This window comes from Aquarana catesbeiana, linkage group LG01 (assembly GCF_042186555.1).
Source record: "Aquarana catesbeiana isolate 2022-GZ linkage group LG01, ASM4218655v1, whole genome shotgun sequence".
Taxonomy (NCBI): domain Eukaryota; kingdom Metazoa; phylum Chordata; class Amphibia; order Anura; family Ranidae; genus Aquarana; species Aquarana catesbeiana.
The window spans coordinates 406,964,023-406,980,923 of NC_133324.1; the positions used below are offsets into that span (position 1 = coordinate 406,964,023).

Below are 16,901 nucleotides of genomic sequence, written 5' to 3' on the forward strand. Positions count from 1 at the left end.
AGTATATGGCGGTCACAGGAGGTGGGCAGCCCCCTGCTCCGTCCAGGCGGCAGGGCAGCAATCTGCATGGATCACCAGCCATACACCTTCTGGCTGGGCTCCCCGCTACTCAAATGAGGAGCACTTCTCATTCATGATGGAGCGGACCAGTCCTACCTTCTCTCTGGGACCGGCTTCCCCCCTGATCACTGTACTGTTGCTGTTGGTCGGGTTTGCAGAGGATCCTTCTACACAAGCATCCATTGGTGCAGTGTGGGTCAGAGTACAGTGTGCACCCCCTTCCTCGGAGCCCGTGTGCAGTGCACACATTGCTCCCATGGATGATATGCCACTGTTCATCATAGAATGTTAAAAGGTCTGCCCATTGGCTGAGATACCCCATATACCCATAACCTGACCTTGGGTTGCCCTTCCCATATCTAGTACAACCAAGTACCTGGCCACCTAGTGGTAGAACAGAAAAGTGCAACAAGACCAAACTTAGGGAGAAATCAATGGATCTCTAACAATCAACCAGGATAACTACTGCATCCCTGCCTAAACTCCAGGGTGCTACATAAGTTTTTCTAGTCTTTTTTGAACATAGGTTTCTGCCACATATAGTATTGTACATGTAATAAAATACATTGCAAAGTATGTAAATGTTCAAACTTAACCACTTGACGACCGCCTCACGCCGATGTACGTCGGCAAGGCGGCACGGACAGGCAAAATCACGTACAGGGTACGTGATTTGCCTTCCGCGGGTGGGGGGTCCAATCGGACCCCCCCCCCGCCGCCCGAGGCGGTCCCGTTCTGTCCCCCGGCGATCAGAGACGAGGGGGAGGCCATCCGTTCGTGGCCCCCCCCTCGCGATCGCCGCCGGCCAATGGGAACACTCCTTTGCTGCTGTATGCTAAACAGCAGCAAAGGAAGTGATGTAATCTCCCCTCGGGTCGGTAGTTTCCGTTCCGGCCCGAGGAGAGAAGACATGTGAGTGAATGCACCAACACACACACACACAGTAGAACATGCCAGGCACACATTACACCCCGATCCCCCCCCGATCCCCCCCCAATCACCCCCCCCCCGTCACAAACTGACACCAGCAGTTTTTTTTTTTTTTTTCTGATTACTGCTGTGTCAGTTTGTGACAGTTACTGTGTTAGCACAGTTACTGTTACCCCCCTGTAGGTCTAGGGTACCCCCCTAACCCCCCCTAATAAAGTTTTAACCCCTTGATCACCCCCTGTCACCAGTGTCGCTAAGCGATCATTTTTCTGATCGCTGTATTAGTGTCGCTGGTGACGCTAGTTAGTGAGGTAAATATTTAGGTTCGCCGTCAGCGTTTTATAGCGTCAGGGACCCCCATATACTACCTAATAAATGTTTTAACCCCTTGATTGCCCCCTAGTTAACCCTTTCACCACTGATCACTGTATAACCGTTACGGTTGACGCAGGTTAGTTTGTTTTTTTTTTATAGTGTCAGGGCACCCGCCGTTTATTACCGAATAAAGGTTTAGCCCCCCGATCGCCCGGCGGTGATATGCGTCGCCCCAGGCAGCGTCAGATTAGCGCCAGTACCGCTAACACCCACGCACACAGCATACGCCTCCCTTAGTGGTATAGTATCTGATCGGATCAATATCTGATCTGATCAGATCTATACTGGCGTCCCCAGCAGTTTAGGGTTCCCAAAAACGCAGTGTTAGCGGGATCAGCCCAGATACCTGCTAGCACCTGCGTTTTGTCCCTCCGCCCGGCCCACCCAAGTGCAGTATCGATCGATCACTGTCACTTACAAGGCACTAAACGCATAACTGCAGCGTTCGCAGAGTCAGGCCTGATCCCTGCGATTGCTAACAGTTTTTTTGGTAGCATTTTGGTGAACTGGCAAGCACCAGCCCCAGGCAGCGTCAGGTTAGCGCCAGTACCGCTAACACCCACGCACGCACCGTACACCTCCCTTAGTGGTATAGTATCTGAACGGATCAATATCTGATCCGATCAGATCTATACTAGCGTCACCAGCAGTTTAGGGTTCCCAAAAACGCAGTGTTAGCGGGATCAGCCCAGATACCTGCTAGCACCTGCGTTTTGCCCCTCCGCCCGGCCCAGCCCAGCGCACCCAAGTGCAGTATCGATCGATCACTGTCACTTACAGAACACTAAACGCATAACTGCAGCGTTCGCAGAGTCAGGCCTGATCCCTGCGATCGCTAACAGTTTTTTGGTAGCGTTTTGGGGAACTGGCAAGCGCCAGCGGCCTAGTACACCCCGGTCGTAGTCAAACCAGCACTGCAGTAACACGTGGTGACGTGGCGAGTCCCATAAGTGCAGTTCAAGCTGGTGAGGTGGCAAGCACAAGTAGTGTCCCGCTGCCACCAAAAAGACAAACACAGGCCCGTCGTGCCCATAATGCCCTTCCTGCTGCATTCGCCAATCCTAATTGGGAACCCACCACTTCTGCAGCGCCCGTACTTCCCCCATTCACATCCCCAACCAAATGCAGTCGGCTGCATGAGAGGCATTTTCTTTATGTCCTCCCGAGTACCCCTACCCAGCGAACCCCCCAAAAAAGATGTTGTGTCTGCAGCAAGCGCGGATATAGGCGTGACACCCGCTATTATTGTCCCTCCTGTCCTGACAATCCTGGTCTTTGCATTGGTGAATGTTTTGAACGCTACCATACACTAGTTGAGTATTAGCGTAGAGTACAGCATTGCACAGACTAGGCACACTTTCACAGGGTCTCCCAAGATGCCATCGCATTTTGAGAGACCCGAACCTGGAACCGGTTACAGTTATAAAAGTTAGTTACAAAAAAAGTGTGAAAAAAAAAAAAAAATATGAAATAAAAAAAAATAGTTGTCGTTTTATTGTTCTCTCTCTCTCTATTCTCTCTCTCTATTGTTCTGCTCTTTTTTACTGTATTCTATTCTGCAATGTTTTATTGTTATTGTTATTGTTATTATGTTTTATCATGTTTGTTTTTCAGGTGTGTAATTATTTATACTTTACTGTTTACTGTGCTTTATTGTTAACCATTGTTAACCATTTTTTTGTCTTCAGGTACGCCATTCACGACTTTGAGTGGTTATACCAGAATGATGCTTGCAGGTTTAGGTATCATCTTGGTATCATTCTTTTCAGCCAGTCGGCTTTCATGTAAAAGCAATCCTAGCGGCTAATTAGCCTCTAGACTGCCTTTACAAGCCGTGGGAGGGAATGCCCCCCCCACCCCCACCGTCTTCCGTGTTTTTCTCTGGCTCTCCTGTCTCAACAGGGAACCTGAGAATGCAGCCGGTGATTCAGCCAGCTGACCATAGAGCTGATCAGAGACCAGAGTGGCTCCAAACATCTCTATGGCCTAAGAAACCGGAAGCTACGAGTATTTCATGACTTAGATTTCGCCGGATGTAAATAGCGCCATTGGGAAATTGGGGAAGCATTTTATCACACCGATCTTGGTGTGGTCAGATGCTTTGAGGGCAGAGGAGAGATCTAGGGTCTAATAGACCACAATTTTTTCAAAAAAGAGTACCTGTCACTACCTATTGCTATCATAGGGGATATTTACATTCCCCGAGATAACAATAAAAATGATTAAAAAAAAAAAATATGAAAGGAACAGTTTAAAAGTAAGATTAAAAAAGCAAAAAAATAATAAAGAAAAAAAAAAAGCACCCCTGTCGCCCCCTGCTCTCGCGCTAAGGCGAACGCAAGCGGCGGTCTGGCGTCATATGTAAACAGCAATTGCACCATGCATGTGAGGTATCACCGCGAAGGCCAGATCGAGTGCAGTAATTTTTCCAGTAGACCTCCTCTGTAAATCTAAAGTGGTAACCTGTAAAGGCTTTTGAAGGCTTTTAAACATGTATTTATTTTGTTGCCACCGCACGTTTGTGCGCAATTTTAAAGCATGTCATGTTTGGTATCCATGTACTCGGCCTAAGATCATCTTTTTTATTTCATCAAACATTTGGGCAATATAGTGTGTTTTAGTGCATTAAAATTTAAAAAAAGTGTGTTTTTTCCCCAAAAAATGCGTTTGAAAAATCGCTGCGCAATTACTGTGTGAAAAAAAAAAATGAAACACCCACCATTTTAATCTGTAGGGCATTTGCTTTAAAAAAATATATAATGTTTGGGGGTTCAAAGTAATTTTTTTGCAAAAAAAAAAAAAACTTTTTCATGTAAACAATAAGTGTCAGAAAGGGCTTTGTCTTCAAGTGGTTAGAAGAGTGAGTGATGTGTGACATAAGCTTCTAAATGTTGTGCATAAAATGCCAGGACAGTTCAAAACCCCCCCAAATGACCCCATTTTGGAAAGTAGACACCCCAAGCTATTTGCTGAGAGGCATGTCGAGTCCATGGAATATTTTATATTGCGACACAAGTTGCGGGAAAGAGACAAATTTTTTTTTTTTTTTTTTTTTTTTTGCACAAAGTTGTCACTAAATGATATATTGCTCAAACATGCCATGGGAATATGTGAAATTACACCCCAAAATACATTCTGCTGCTTCTCCTGAGTACGGGGATACCACATGTGTGAGACTTTTTGGGAGCCTAGCCGCGTACGGGACCCCGAAAACCAAGCACCGCCTTCAGGCTTTCTAAGGGCGTGAATTTTTGATTTCACTCTTCACTGCCTATCACAGTTTCGGAGGCCATGGAATGCCCAGGTGGCACAAAACCCCCCCCAAATGACCCCATTTTGGAAAGTAGACACCCCAAGCTATTTGCTGAGAGGTATAGTGAGTATTTTGCAGACCTCACTTTTTGTCACAAAGTTTTGAAAATTGAAAAAAGAAAAAAAAAATGTTTTTTCTTGTCTTTCTTCATTTTCAAAAACAAATGAGAGCTGCAAAATATTCACCATGCCTCTCAGCAAATAGCTTGGGGTGTCTACTTTCCAAAATGGGGTCATTTGGGGGGGTTTTATGCCACCTGGGCATTCCATGGCCTCCGAAACTGTGATAGGCAGTGAAGAGTGAAATCAAAAATTTTCACCCTTAGAAATCCTGAAGGCAGTGATTGGTTTTCGGGGTCCCGTACGCGGCTAGGCTCCCAAAAAGTCCCACACATGTGGTATCCCCATACTCAGGAGAAGCAGCTAAATGTATTTTGGGGTGCAATTCCACATATGCCCATGGCCTGTGTGAGCAATATATCATTTAGTGACAACTTTATGAAAAAAAAAAAAAAAAAAAGTGTCACTTTCCCGCAACTTGTGTCAAAATATAAAATATTCCATGGACTCAATATGCCTCTCAGCAAATAGCTTGGGGTGTCTACTTTCCAAAATGGGGTCATTTTGGGGGGTTTTGTGCCACCTGGACATTCCATGGCCTCCGAAACTGTGATAGGCAGTGAAGAGTGAAAGCAAAAATTTACACCCTTAGAAAACCTGAAGGCGGTGATTGGTTTTCGGGGCCCCGTACGCGGCTAGGCTCCCAAAAAGTCCCACACATGTGGTATCCCCGTACTCAGGAGAAGCAGCTGAATGTATTTTGGGGTGCAATTCCACATAGGCCCATGGCCTGTGTGAGCAATATATCATTTAGTGACAACTTTTTGTAAATATTTTTTTTTTTTTTTTTTTTTGTCATTTTTCAATCACTTGGGACAAAAAAAATAAATATTCAATGGGTTCAACATGCCTCTCAGCAATTTCCTTGGAGTGTCTACTTTCCAAAATGGGGTCATTTGTGGGGGTTTTGTACTGCCCTGCCATTTTAGCACCTCAAGAAATGACATAGGCAGTCATAAACTAAAAGCTGTGTAAATTCCAGAAAATGTACCCTAGTTTGTAGACGCTATAACTTTTGCGCAAACCAATAAATATACGCTTATTGACATTTTTTTTACCAAAGGCATGTGGCCGAATACATTTTGGCCTAAATGTATGACTAAAATTTAGTTTATTGGATTTTTTTTATAACAAAAAGTAGAAAATATCATTTTTTTTCAAAATTTTCGGTCTTTTTCCGTTTATAGCGCAAAAAATAAAAACCGCAGAGGTGATCAAATACCATCAAAAGAAAGCTCTATTTGTGGGAAGAAAAGGACGCAAATTTCGTTTGGGTACAGCATTGCATGACCGCGCAATTAGCAGTTAAAGCGACGCAGTGCCAAATTGGAAAAAGACCTCTGGTCCTTAGGCAGCATAATGGTCCGGGGCTCAAGTGGTTAACCAATCCAAAGCTGCATTACTACTTACAAAATAATATAAAAATATGCAGACTAGGAAGTGCAAACTGATGAAAAGTAAAAATGAGGTACACTGTATAACAAAGGTTAGCAGTGAACACTAGAGTAATGTAGTACTTATCTAGTACTATATTGTGCCATATTAAATGTAAATCTCCTCGATTTGCACCTTTCAGGATGGCAGTAATATGACTGCACCTGGCGGCTGTATGAGCCTACAGCCTACATCCTAGCCATTACATAGGAGATTAATAGTGGGTGCAAATATATATAACAGTTTAAAATTGCTATCCCCTCAAAATAACTCAAACACACAACCATTAATGTCTAAACTGCTGGCAACAAAAGTGAGTACACCCCTAATTGAAAATGTTCAAATTGGGCTCAAAGTGTCAATATTTTGTGTGCCCACCATTATTTTCCAGCACTGCCTTAACCCTCTTGGGCATGGAGTTCCCCAGAGCTTCACGGGTTGCCACTGGAGTCCTCTTCCACTCCTCCATGATGACATCACAGAGCTGGTGAATGTTAGAGACCTTGCATTTGAGGATGCCCCACAGATGCTCAATAGGGTTTAGGTCAGGAGACGTGCTTGGCCAGTCCATCACCTTTACCCTCAGCTTCTTTAGTAAGGCAGTGGTAGTCTTTGAGGTGTGTTTGGGGTCGTTATGTTGGAATACTGCCCTGCGGCCCAGTCTCCAAAGGGAGGGGGATCATGCTCTGCTTCAGTATGTCACAGTACATGTTGGCATTCATGGTTCCCTCAATGAACTGTAGCTCCCCAGTGCTGGCAGCACTCATGCAACCCCAGACCATGACACTCCCACCACCATGCTTGACTGTAGGCAAGACACACTTGTCTTTGTACTCCTCACCTGGTTGCTGCCCCACACGCTTGACACCATCTGAACCAAATAAGTTTATCTTGGTCTCATCAGACCACAGGACATGGTTCCAGTAATCTATGCCCTTAGTCCACTTCTCTTCAGCAAACTGTGGTATTTCTTGTGCATCACTTTTAGAAGAGGCTTCCTTCTGAGACGACAGCCATGCAGACCAATTTGATGTAGTGTACGGCGTATGGTCGGAGCACTGACAGGCTGACCCCCCCATCCCTTTAACCTCTGCAGCAATGCTGGCAGCACTCATAAGTCTATTTCCCAAAGACAACCTCTGGATATGACGCTGAGCATGTGCTCTCAACTTCTTTGGTCGACCATGGCGAGGCCTTTTCTGAGTGGAAACTGTCCTGTTAAACAGCTGTATGGTCTTGGCCACCATGCTGCAGCTCAGTTTCAGGGTCTTGGCAATCTTCTTATAGCCTAGGCCGTCTTTATGTAGAGCAACAGTTCTATTTTTCAGATCCTCAGAGAGTTCTTTGCCATGAGGTGCCTGTTTGAACATCCAGTGACCAGTATGAGAGAGTGAGAGCGATAACACCAAAATTTAACACACCTGCTCCCCATTCACACCGGAGACCTTGTAACACTAACGAGTCACATGAAACCAGGAGGGAAAATGGCTAATTGGGCCCAATTTGGACATTTTCAATTAGGAGTGTACTCACTTTTGTTGCCAGCAGTTTAGACATTAATGGGGTGTTGAGTTATTTTGAGGGGACAGCAAATTTAAACTGTTATACAAGATGTACACTCACTACTTTACATTGTAGCAAAGTGTCATTTCTTCAGTGTTGTCACATCAAAAGATATAATAAAATATGACTAGATGTATATACAGTGGAGCAAAAAAGTATTTAGTCAGCCACCAATTGTGCACGTTCTCTAAAAAGATGAGAGGTCTGTAATTGTCATCATAGGTATACCTAAACTATGAGAGACAAAATGTGGAAACAAATCCAGACAGACAATCACATGGTCTGATTTTTGAAAGCATTTATTTGCAAATTATGGTGGAAAATAAGTATTTTGTCAATATCAAAAGTTCATCTCAATACTTTGTTATATATCCTTTGTTGGCAATGACAGAGGTCAAACATTTTCTTTAAGTCTTCACAAGGTTGTCACACACTGTTGCCGGTATGTTGGCCCATTCCTCCATGCAGTTCTCCTCTAGAGCAGTGATGTTTTGGGGCTGTCGCTGGGCAACGCGGACTTTCAACTCCCTCCAAAGGTTTTCTATGGGGTTGAGATCTGGAGACTGACTAAACCACTCCAGGACCTTAAAATGCTTCTTGCGAAGCCACTCCTTCGTTGCCCGGGCGGTGTGTTTGGGATCATTGCCATGTTGAAAGACCCAGCCACGTTTCATCTTCAATGCCCTTGCTGATGGGAGGAGGTTTGCACTCAAAATCTCACGATACATGGCCCCATTCATTCTTTCATGTACATGGATCAGTCGTCCTGTTCCCTTTGCAGACAAACAGCCCCAAAGCATGATGTTGCCACCCCCATGCTTCACAGTAGGTATAGTGTTCTTTGGTTGCAACTCAGCATTCTCTCTCCTCCAAACAGGACGAGTTGTGTTTCTACCAAACAGTTCTACTTTGGTTTCATCTGACCATATGACAGTCTCCCAATCCTCTTCTGGATCATCCAAATGCTCTCTAGCAAACCTCAGACGGGCCCAGATATGTACTGGCTTAAGCAGGGGGACACATCTGGCACTGCAGGATCTGAGTCCCTGGCGGCGTAGTGTGTTACTGATGGTAGCCTTTGTTACGTTGGTCCCAGCTCTCTGCAGGTCATTCATTAGGTCCCCCGTGTGGTTCTGGGATTTTTGCTCACTGTTCTTGTGATCATTTTGACCCCACAGGGTGAGATCTTGCGTGGAGCCCCAGATCAAGGGAGATTATCAGTGGTCTTGTATGTCTTCCATTTTCTAATTATTGCTCCCACAGTTGATTTCTTCACACCAAGCTGCTTACCTATTGCAGAGTCAGTCTTCCCAGCCTGGTGCAGGTCTACAATTTTGTTTCTGGTGTCCTTCAACAGCTCTTTGGTCTTCATCATAGTGGAGTTTGGAGTGGGACTGTTTGAGGTTGTGGACAGGTGTCTTTCATACTGATAACAGGTTCAAACAGGTGCCATTAATACAGGTAATGAGTGGAGGACAGGGGAGCCTCTTAAAGCGGAGCTCCACCTTAAACAAAAACATTAAAAGCCAGCGGCTACAAATACTGCAGCTGCTGACTTTTAATAAATGGACGCTTACCTCTCCCAGGGTCCAGCGATGTCGGCAGCCGAAGCCGATCGATCGCTCGTCTCTCGGCTGCTCCCATCGCCATCCTCGGTCAGGGAATCAGGAAGTGAAGCGTTGCGGCTTCACTGCCCGGTTCCCTACTGCGCATGTGCGAGTCGCGCTGCGGGTCTACACTGGTCCCCGTTGTGTTGTGGGAACTGTGTGTTTCCCAGAACACAATGGGGGGGGGTATTATACAGGTATCTGCACCCCCCTCCCCCCTGAAAAGTGCCAATTGAGGCACCGGAGGGGGGGGGGGGGAATCCGATGAGCGGAAGTTCCACTTTAGGGTGGAACTCCGCTTTAAAGAAGAAGATACAGGTCTGTGAGAGCCAGAAATCTTGCTTGTTTGTAGGTGACCAAATACTTATTTTCCACCATAATTTGCAAATAAATTCTTTCAAAAATCAGACAATGTGATTGTCTGGATTTGTTTCCACATTTTGTCTCTCATGGTTGAGGTATACCTATGATGACAATTACAGGCCTCTCTCATGTTTTTAAGTGGGAGAACCAACTTGCACAATTGGTGGCTGACTAAATACTTTTTTGCCCCACTATAATATAATATAATAATAATATATTACACACACACACACACACACACACACACACACACACTTATGTAAATCATGATATTATATTAAAAATGCTAATACAATATTCTGCGCATTAGATTTTTTTTTTAGTTAGTTGTGAAAAAAAAAAAAAAGAAAAAAAGAAAAGAAAAAAAAAAAAGAAAATTTGTTGTAGTACTGCAGACTACAGATTAATAGAGGGTTGGTAAGCCACTTAGGAGTTAGAATGAAGAAATCACTCAAGAATAAAAGGATACCGGCAGGCATTAAGCACTTCATATGACACATAAGAATGCCTGACCATTCACAAAGAAGAGCTACAAAGCTAAACCTAACAATCATGCTATGTGGTACGCACAGATATCAGCATAGCTAAGAGGATAACAATAAGAGGAAAAATAGGCTTTCAGTGGAAAATCTGTATCTCACTTGATGAAATCTTCATCTGACTGTGTTGGCCTGAGAATTTCTAACATATTCCATAGGCACAAGTTAGAGTATAATAACTAAGTGCTATGAGTAGTAAAGAATAGATGACTAGATTGATACCTGCAGGATATTTTCTTCCGCACCATTGAACAGGAATATAATTGCATGTTTCAAAGAGACTGGTGTACTTGACAGCGATCCTAGGATTTCAAGTAGTACAGCACAGCTTACAGCATCATCACTGGCACCTGCAGAAAGCCAACATGTGTGCAGTAATTATTATATGTACCTTTAGTGTTCATGATGGGCATTTCAAAAAGATATTACTCATTTTTCTGAGAATTCATTTAGTACATATTTTTATAGAATAATTAATGAACATAATATTTCCTTTATTTACTTTACATTGTTCATTCTGCTTGTCACTGTAGTCTGTACACATTAACCTGCAATAAAGGATTTATCAGCAGCCACCAATCTATTATTCTTTACTCTTTAGATAATCAGAGTAAAGACAGGCCTTGTGCAAGCAGGAGTCAGAGATTGTGAATTGACTTTAGTGTCACTGCATGGTGAACTTTGACATGTATAACTTTGTTTCATTGGTCAATATTCTATACCTAGTAAAAGGTGACAGGTAACTTTACTAGGCTCAAAACACCAATGAGTCTAAAAGGAAATGAATATAGTTCCTAGTCAAACTAGCCAATGATCTCCTTACCTGGGGTGTTGGCTACTGAATCAAAGTGGCAGTTAGCAAGTACAGCATGGTGTGCTCCCCGTGCTGGTTCCAACTTCACAGCTATGTTAGTTATGTTATCATAGTAACTGGTGAAACCTCCAAGAAAGTCGATGCTGAATGACCCAGTAGGTCTTTGTACATCTACGGTTATCTTGTGCACTTTGTTTTTCTGCTTCTGAATGTCTCTGATACTGTCCAATATGTAGTTGACTGCAAGGATTTCATTTGCAGGGCTCCCCACTGTCCTGGAATCAATAGCTGTGATCTGCTCCAGATACGTCCTACAGCAAACAGCATGGCATGAATACACTAGCTTTTACCACAAGATCATAAACATTTGAGAACTGCTGAAATAGGCAATAGCTTACTAAGGATGTGCAAAAGCAGCCAGATAAGGGTGGATATGGATAATTGGAGAGAGATACAGCAAACCTCTTCACAGTATATGGGTTTGCTCCATTATTTTTAAAAAAAGAAAAAAAAAAAAAAAAAATGAGGGGTACGGCTAAAAATCAGAGAAAGAAAAAGTCAAAGAACTGATCAAAGACAACTTGAATTTACTAGTGCGGGTCTGAAATATATATATATTTCGTGTTCCTATTGTCATCAGAGAACCATTAGAAAAAAATCTCCCTTGCAGTCTGCCTGTGATTACATGAAGGAATGATAAAATCTAAGCCTGCACAGGGAGTGAATAATTTGATAACATCTGCGCTAATGCTTGATGAAGAGAATAATGAATCACACCACATGCATACAAATATAACCAGTTTTACTCCAGAGAGTATGTGAGATGGAATTACATTTAGTAGATTCATTTCTACAGGGCAACCTCAAAACAACTGCTTCTGCAATGATGCTACGGGCTCCCACAACAGAGACATAACCTGTTCAGAGGCCCTGTTAATTATATTAAAAAATACACACACCCAAACATAAGCACTAGCGTCTAGTGCACTGCCTATCACTTAATGACTGAATACCTCCACTATATCAAAGTTAAACAGTAATTGACAAATAAGGAACATGGCCCTTCCTGTTCTGCAGCAGTTGCTAAACATCTTCCTCCCTTCCAACTCCAAACATGCCCTGTTGGCATCCATTATTACAACACAAGCCTTCATTTTCTTCCTCAGCTGACTACAAATTTCACAGTCTGCTGATATAGTTGATCAACAAATTCTGAACCAAACTTCAATCTACTTTGATCCAAAAGACACTACTCCAGCATGGTTCACTACTTTTCTGACCATTAAGGTTTCTACTTCAGGGTAGATTTACGCCTAGTCAATCTAGGTAAATGACTAGAGCCCAACAGATATCATGGGGCCTATCCACCTCCCACTGTTCTCTGAACTAAAGCGATCGTTAGTCTTAGAATTTTCCAATTTACAGCAACACTGGGTGGAATGTAGACAGTGACGTTACAGCAACATCACCCCAAGTGCTTACCCATCTCTGCGCCTTAGGCTACCTGTACATTGGAACTCCCCTAGACGTTAAAACTCCTGGCAACAGAAAAACTCTCAACACCACAAAAAACACATGTAAACTTGGTATTGCGTTTACCCACGTTCAGTGCTTGGAGGTTTATTCAATTCATTAGCCAGAGTACTTGCCATAGAAATGAATAAACGCCGCTAGCGCTTAGGCCCATTTAAACGTGTTTTGGCCACTTTTGCTTTTTTTTGCCAAAACGTTTCTCTCCTGAACACGATTGTGCATTCAGGGCACCTGTCTTTGCTGTTCCTCCTTCCCAGCCCTGGGTCAGTCTCGTTGACTGTCTCCAGGGTGGGTTTGCCATGCCGGTGAGGGCCGGCTGTGGCGCGTCACTCCGTGGTGGAGTGACGTTTCTGAAACGCGTCGGTTCAGTGAGATTTACCTACTTTCATTGATAGTCTTTTTAATATATTGTATTTATGTTCACTTTAATATATGTGATTGTTGTGTGTTTTTATTTTTGATTTGTATTTTTGCTATGTAATAAAATTACTTTTTATATAGTGTACTATTTGTGTGGTAGTGCCTTCAAAATCCCATCCTAGGGGAACCCCCGTTCTTTTCAGTGCATTCAGGAGAGGGACGTTTAACTGCACCTAAACTCTGGAAAAAGCTTACTATACACCATATTTTAGAGAAAATGTTTGCAACAAAGTGCATGGAAGGGACACCCCTTAGGATTTTGTAGGGCAGGAAAAAAAAAAGGTATGAAGAGTGAATATATATATATATATATATATATATATATATATATATATATATATATATAAAAAAGGCACAAAAATGCCAACTTTATTGGTGTACAAAAAATAGAAAATATTTAAAAGGCAAAATACAGTTCATTTTAAAGGACAATAATTTAATGAGTTGATGTGAATAATGTACATACAATTGATATCACCCAGGGCTAGTAATCCCAATTGACCGCCTCCATGGGAATTGGGTTCGGTCTTTGGGATTGGTAGCTATAGTGTACATCCCGACAGGTTTCAGAAAAAAACACAATCAAACCGCATATATTCCTTCTTCAGGGGTGTTTACACAGTTTGGGTAGGAATATTCTTTTGTCTGAAACATAAAAATGCATATACATGTAGTCATAATGAAACAAAAACCATCAAAACATGGCCTATCGTGTCATTGTACAAAGTAGCTAGATACATGGTACTTACATATTCAGACTCATTTAGGAAAAATAAAAACAAAAATAAGAAACACGTGCTGGCTGCAAAAGTCCACACATGGCAAAGGAAAGTCCATGTGTCCATATGCCGGTCCACAGGGGCGCATTCACAAGTGACGCCCAGTCCTCCCAACAGCGATCAAACTAATGTCACTGTGGGGAAAGATTATGCCAAAAGGGTATTAGAAAATCCTCATGTTGTAAGAAGCGGAGAAATGCAGCACATGTAGTGTACACCATAATGATAATGGTTGCATGGACAAAGGCTTTTATTGAGTTGAGTTGAGTTCAGGAGCTTTGTCAACAAAATGCCAAAACTCATGTTTAAGAGCAGCAGTGTACATGAGGCCTTACCTGGCTTCTGCCTAAGCACTCTGCATGCTGCCAACTCGAACATATGCTCTACAGGCAAAGCATCAGCAAGGAGCAGGAGGCACAGACCATAATGTGTGAACTTATGGCATAAGCTAAATCTAAAATCATATATTCATTTTCAGGGTTGCACCGATACCAAGTATTTGCACGAGTATCGGTACTCGTGCAAATGCACCGATACCTTCAGGTTCGGCTTTCATCTGTCAGCGCGATTCCCCTGCTGACAGATGAAATGTATACAAAAGAATGCAGGCAGTCATTAGTTGTTAAGGAGTGTGGCTGCCGCATCCTTAACAACCAATGATGTTTCAGCTGTCAGTGGGGATTTCCCTTACTCGCAGTGGATCAGCCCCCTCCCGTGGCAAATCTGTTTTTTGTGTCCTCCGGCGATGTGCTTCTCCTCCTCGGGCTACTCTGCGGGCGGCTGCAGGGTGACAGATCTGCCTGCCTGGTGAATAATGTGTCCTGCGCTGAACCAGGCTTTGCTGCTGCAGAACTTCTTGGAGGGGGAGGACAGGTTTGCTGGGTGTTGAAGTACAGCGATTGGGTTCCCAAATACCCCCCTCCCCTCCACTCTAAACAATAACTCCCTCTCCGCCCAATACATTAACCCCCCCCCGCCCTAAACAATAACAGCCCTCCATACCTCTCCACCCTAAACAATAAACCCCCCCCCCCCACCAACCAAAAAAAAAAGTTAAAGTTATAAAAATGTAGCCAAAATAAAATGTAAAAAAATAGGTATCAGCGAGTACTTGAGGAAAAGAATCGGTACTCGCACTCGGTCTTAAACTAGTATTGGTGCAACCCTATTAATTTTTACATCGTATTTCAATTATCTCTAGCCTACTCCTATTACTCTGAATGATGTTGAAGTTTCTGAACTTACATTGTGAAGATCCCCACACATTTACATTCTTGAACTCAACACAAAATGGCTATGCTATATTGGTGGGTACTGCAATGTCACACATTTCACGGAGCCTGCCTTCTTAAAGTGGATGTAAACCTGATTCATGAAATTTGAGCTGGGCACATACATCTGCAGTGTTTTCTTATATCTCTCAAAAGCCCCAAGTCCTGTGTCTTTCTGCTGCTCAGTTCTTCTGTTATCAGCCTGATAACTTCTGACAATTTTCTGAGAGCCAGCCTGTAATATGTGTCGGGGATGGTGCTATAAATAGATTAGCAGAGAGCCTGTCTATTCGCAGTACAGCTCTGCACATTCCTTCGATCCTCTGCCTATGTGGAGGGGGGGGGGTGCTTTTCCTCCAATCGGCTGTCACACAGTGTATGCCAAGACTTCACTCCCAGTGCTGAACAGGAAGAATATATCTCTAACACAATAGACAAAAGAGTATGGTCTGAGTGGCTCTATGATGTCATGCACCTCATCACAGCAAGCGAAAGTGTAAATATAGAGGGGTGGGATTGTAACAGGGCTGTGAACAATTAAATCACAACATACTGAATAAAAATATACTTTATTTTTATTGATACAACAAACAAAAACAAAAAGCAAACAGCAATCAAAATATGGAAAAATGGTTAAAATCAGTAGTATAGGGGCGTGGCTTGGTGCGCAGTGAGCAGTGAGCAGTCTCTCTGCCGTATAGCAACCGACAATGAGCAGGCAGAATCCTTTCTCACAACACACCCGATCCCGCCGCTCTAATGCTGCATCAGCCGGGAGGAACATAGAGATTTTCAAGAACCAAGCCGTGATACAGGGAGTTACTGCAGGAGGGAAGATGGCGCCGGTGCAGTGCGAGGAGGAGCTCAGCGAAGATTCCCTATCTGCTACAGAGGACAATGGTAGGAGAAGTGCACGTCCTGATCATCCCCTCACTTATGCAGATATGTCCAGCTTTGCTGCTAACATTAAAGCCTCATTTTCTGCAGCTATCACGGATCTCAAAACCAATCTGTTAGTCCTCACAGAAAAGATGGCCACTGCTGAAACAGCAGGAAAGCACAGAGACAAAGCCATAAATAGGCCGGACAGGGTAGTTTCCTCTCATGCGATCCATTTTATGGAGATGAAGACACCTGGAAGATTTCGATAATAGGGGGAGAAGGAATAATATCAGAGTCCGAGGCACACCAGAATCAGTTAATGCTGACCAAGTAATTCCTGTCCTCCAGAGGGTTTTTAACAGCCTCTTGGAGAGACCAGAGCATGCGGACATTGAATTTGTCAGAGCACATAGAACTCTAAGAGCCAGAGGCCCACACACGCTACCCCTTGTGACATCATTTGCTGCTTGCAAAGCTTTTCTCTTAAGGAGGAGATCATGTTCAAGGCATGCAGAAACAAGCAGATAGTGTTTAACGGTGCACACATAAATTTCAAGATCTTTCCCAAATCACGCTGAAAAATCGCAGGGCTCTGCGACCCTTGTTAGAGGTGTTGCGGGAAAAAGATCTCCGTTACACGTGGCGCTTCCCCTTTGCTCTCTTAGTGTCGCACAATAGCAAACAACACATACTCCACACTCCAAGTGACCTCCTGGATTTTTGCAGCGCCCTTGACCTCCCGGAGTGGTATCAGGAGTTTATGCTTCCCCCCGGGGATAGAAGCCCACCACACTCCCCTTTGGCTACTCCGGGGGAAACACCATGCAAAGAAACAGAAGCAGAGTCGGCAGGAAGGTTCAATCGCTGGCACCCCACGAGGCAAGGCACACTCTTCCAGG

The 16,901-nt window shown here is 43.7% G+C and overlaps 1 protein-coding gene across 1 annotated transcript in view; it reads right to left on the reverse strand.

Annotated features, from left to right (window-relative positions):
• Nucleotides 1–16,901, reverse strand: part of ERMP1 (endoplasmic reticulum metallopeptidase 1) — a 90,968-nt gene that overhangs the window by 54,874 nt on the left and 19,193 nt on the right. Inside the window, exons 2-3 of the mRNA XM_073635142.1 lie at nucleotides 11,127–11,428; nucleotides 10,526–10,653 (exon numbers count right to left, since the gene is read on the reverse strand). Coding sequence (XP_073491243.1) covers nucleotides 10,526–10,653; nucleotides 11,127–11,428 — 430 coding nt within the window. The remainder of the gene's footprint in view (nucleotides 1–10,525; nucleotides 10,654–11,126; nucleotides 11,429–16,901) is intronic.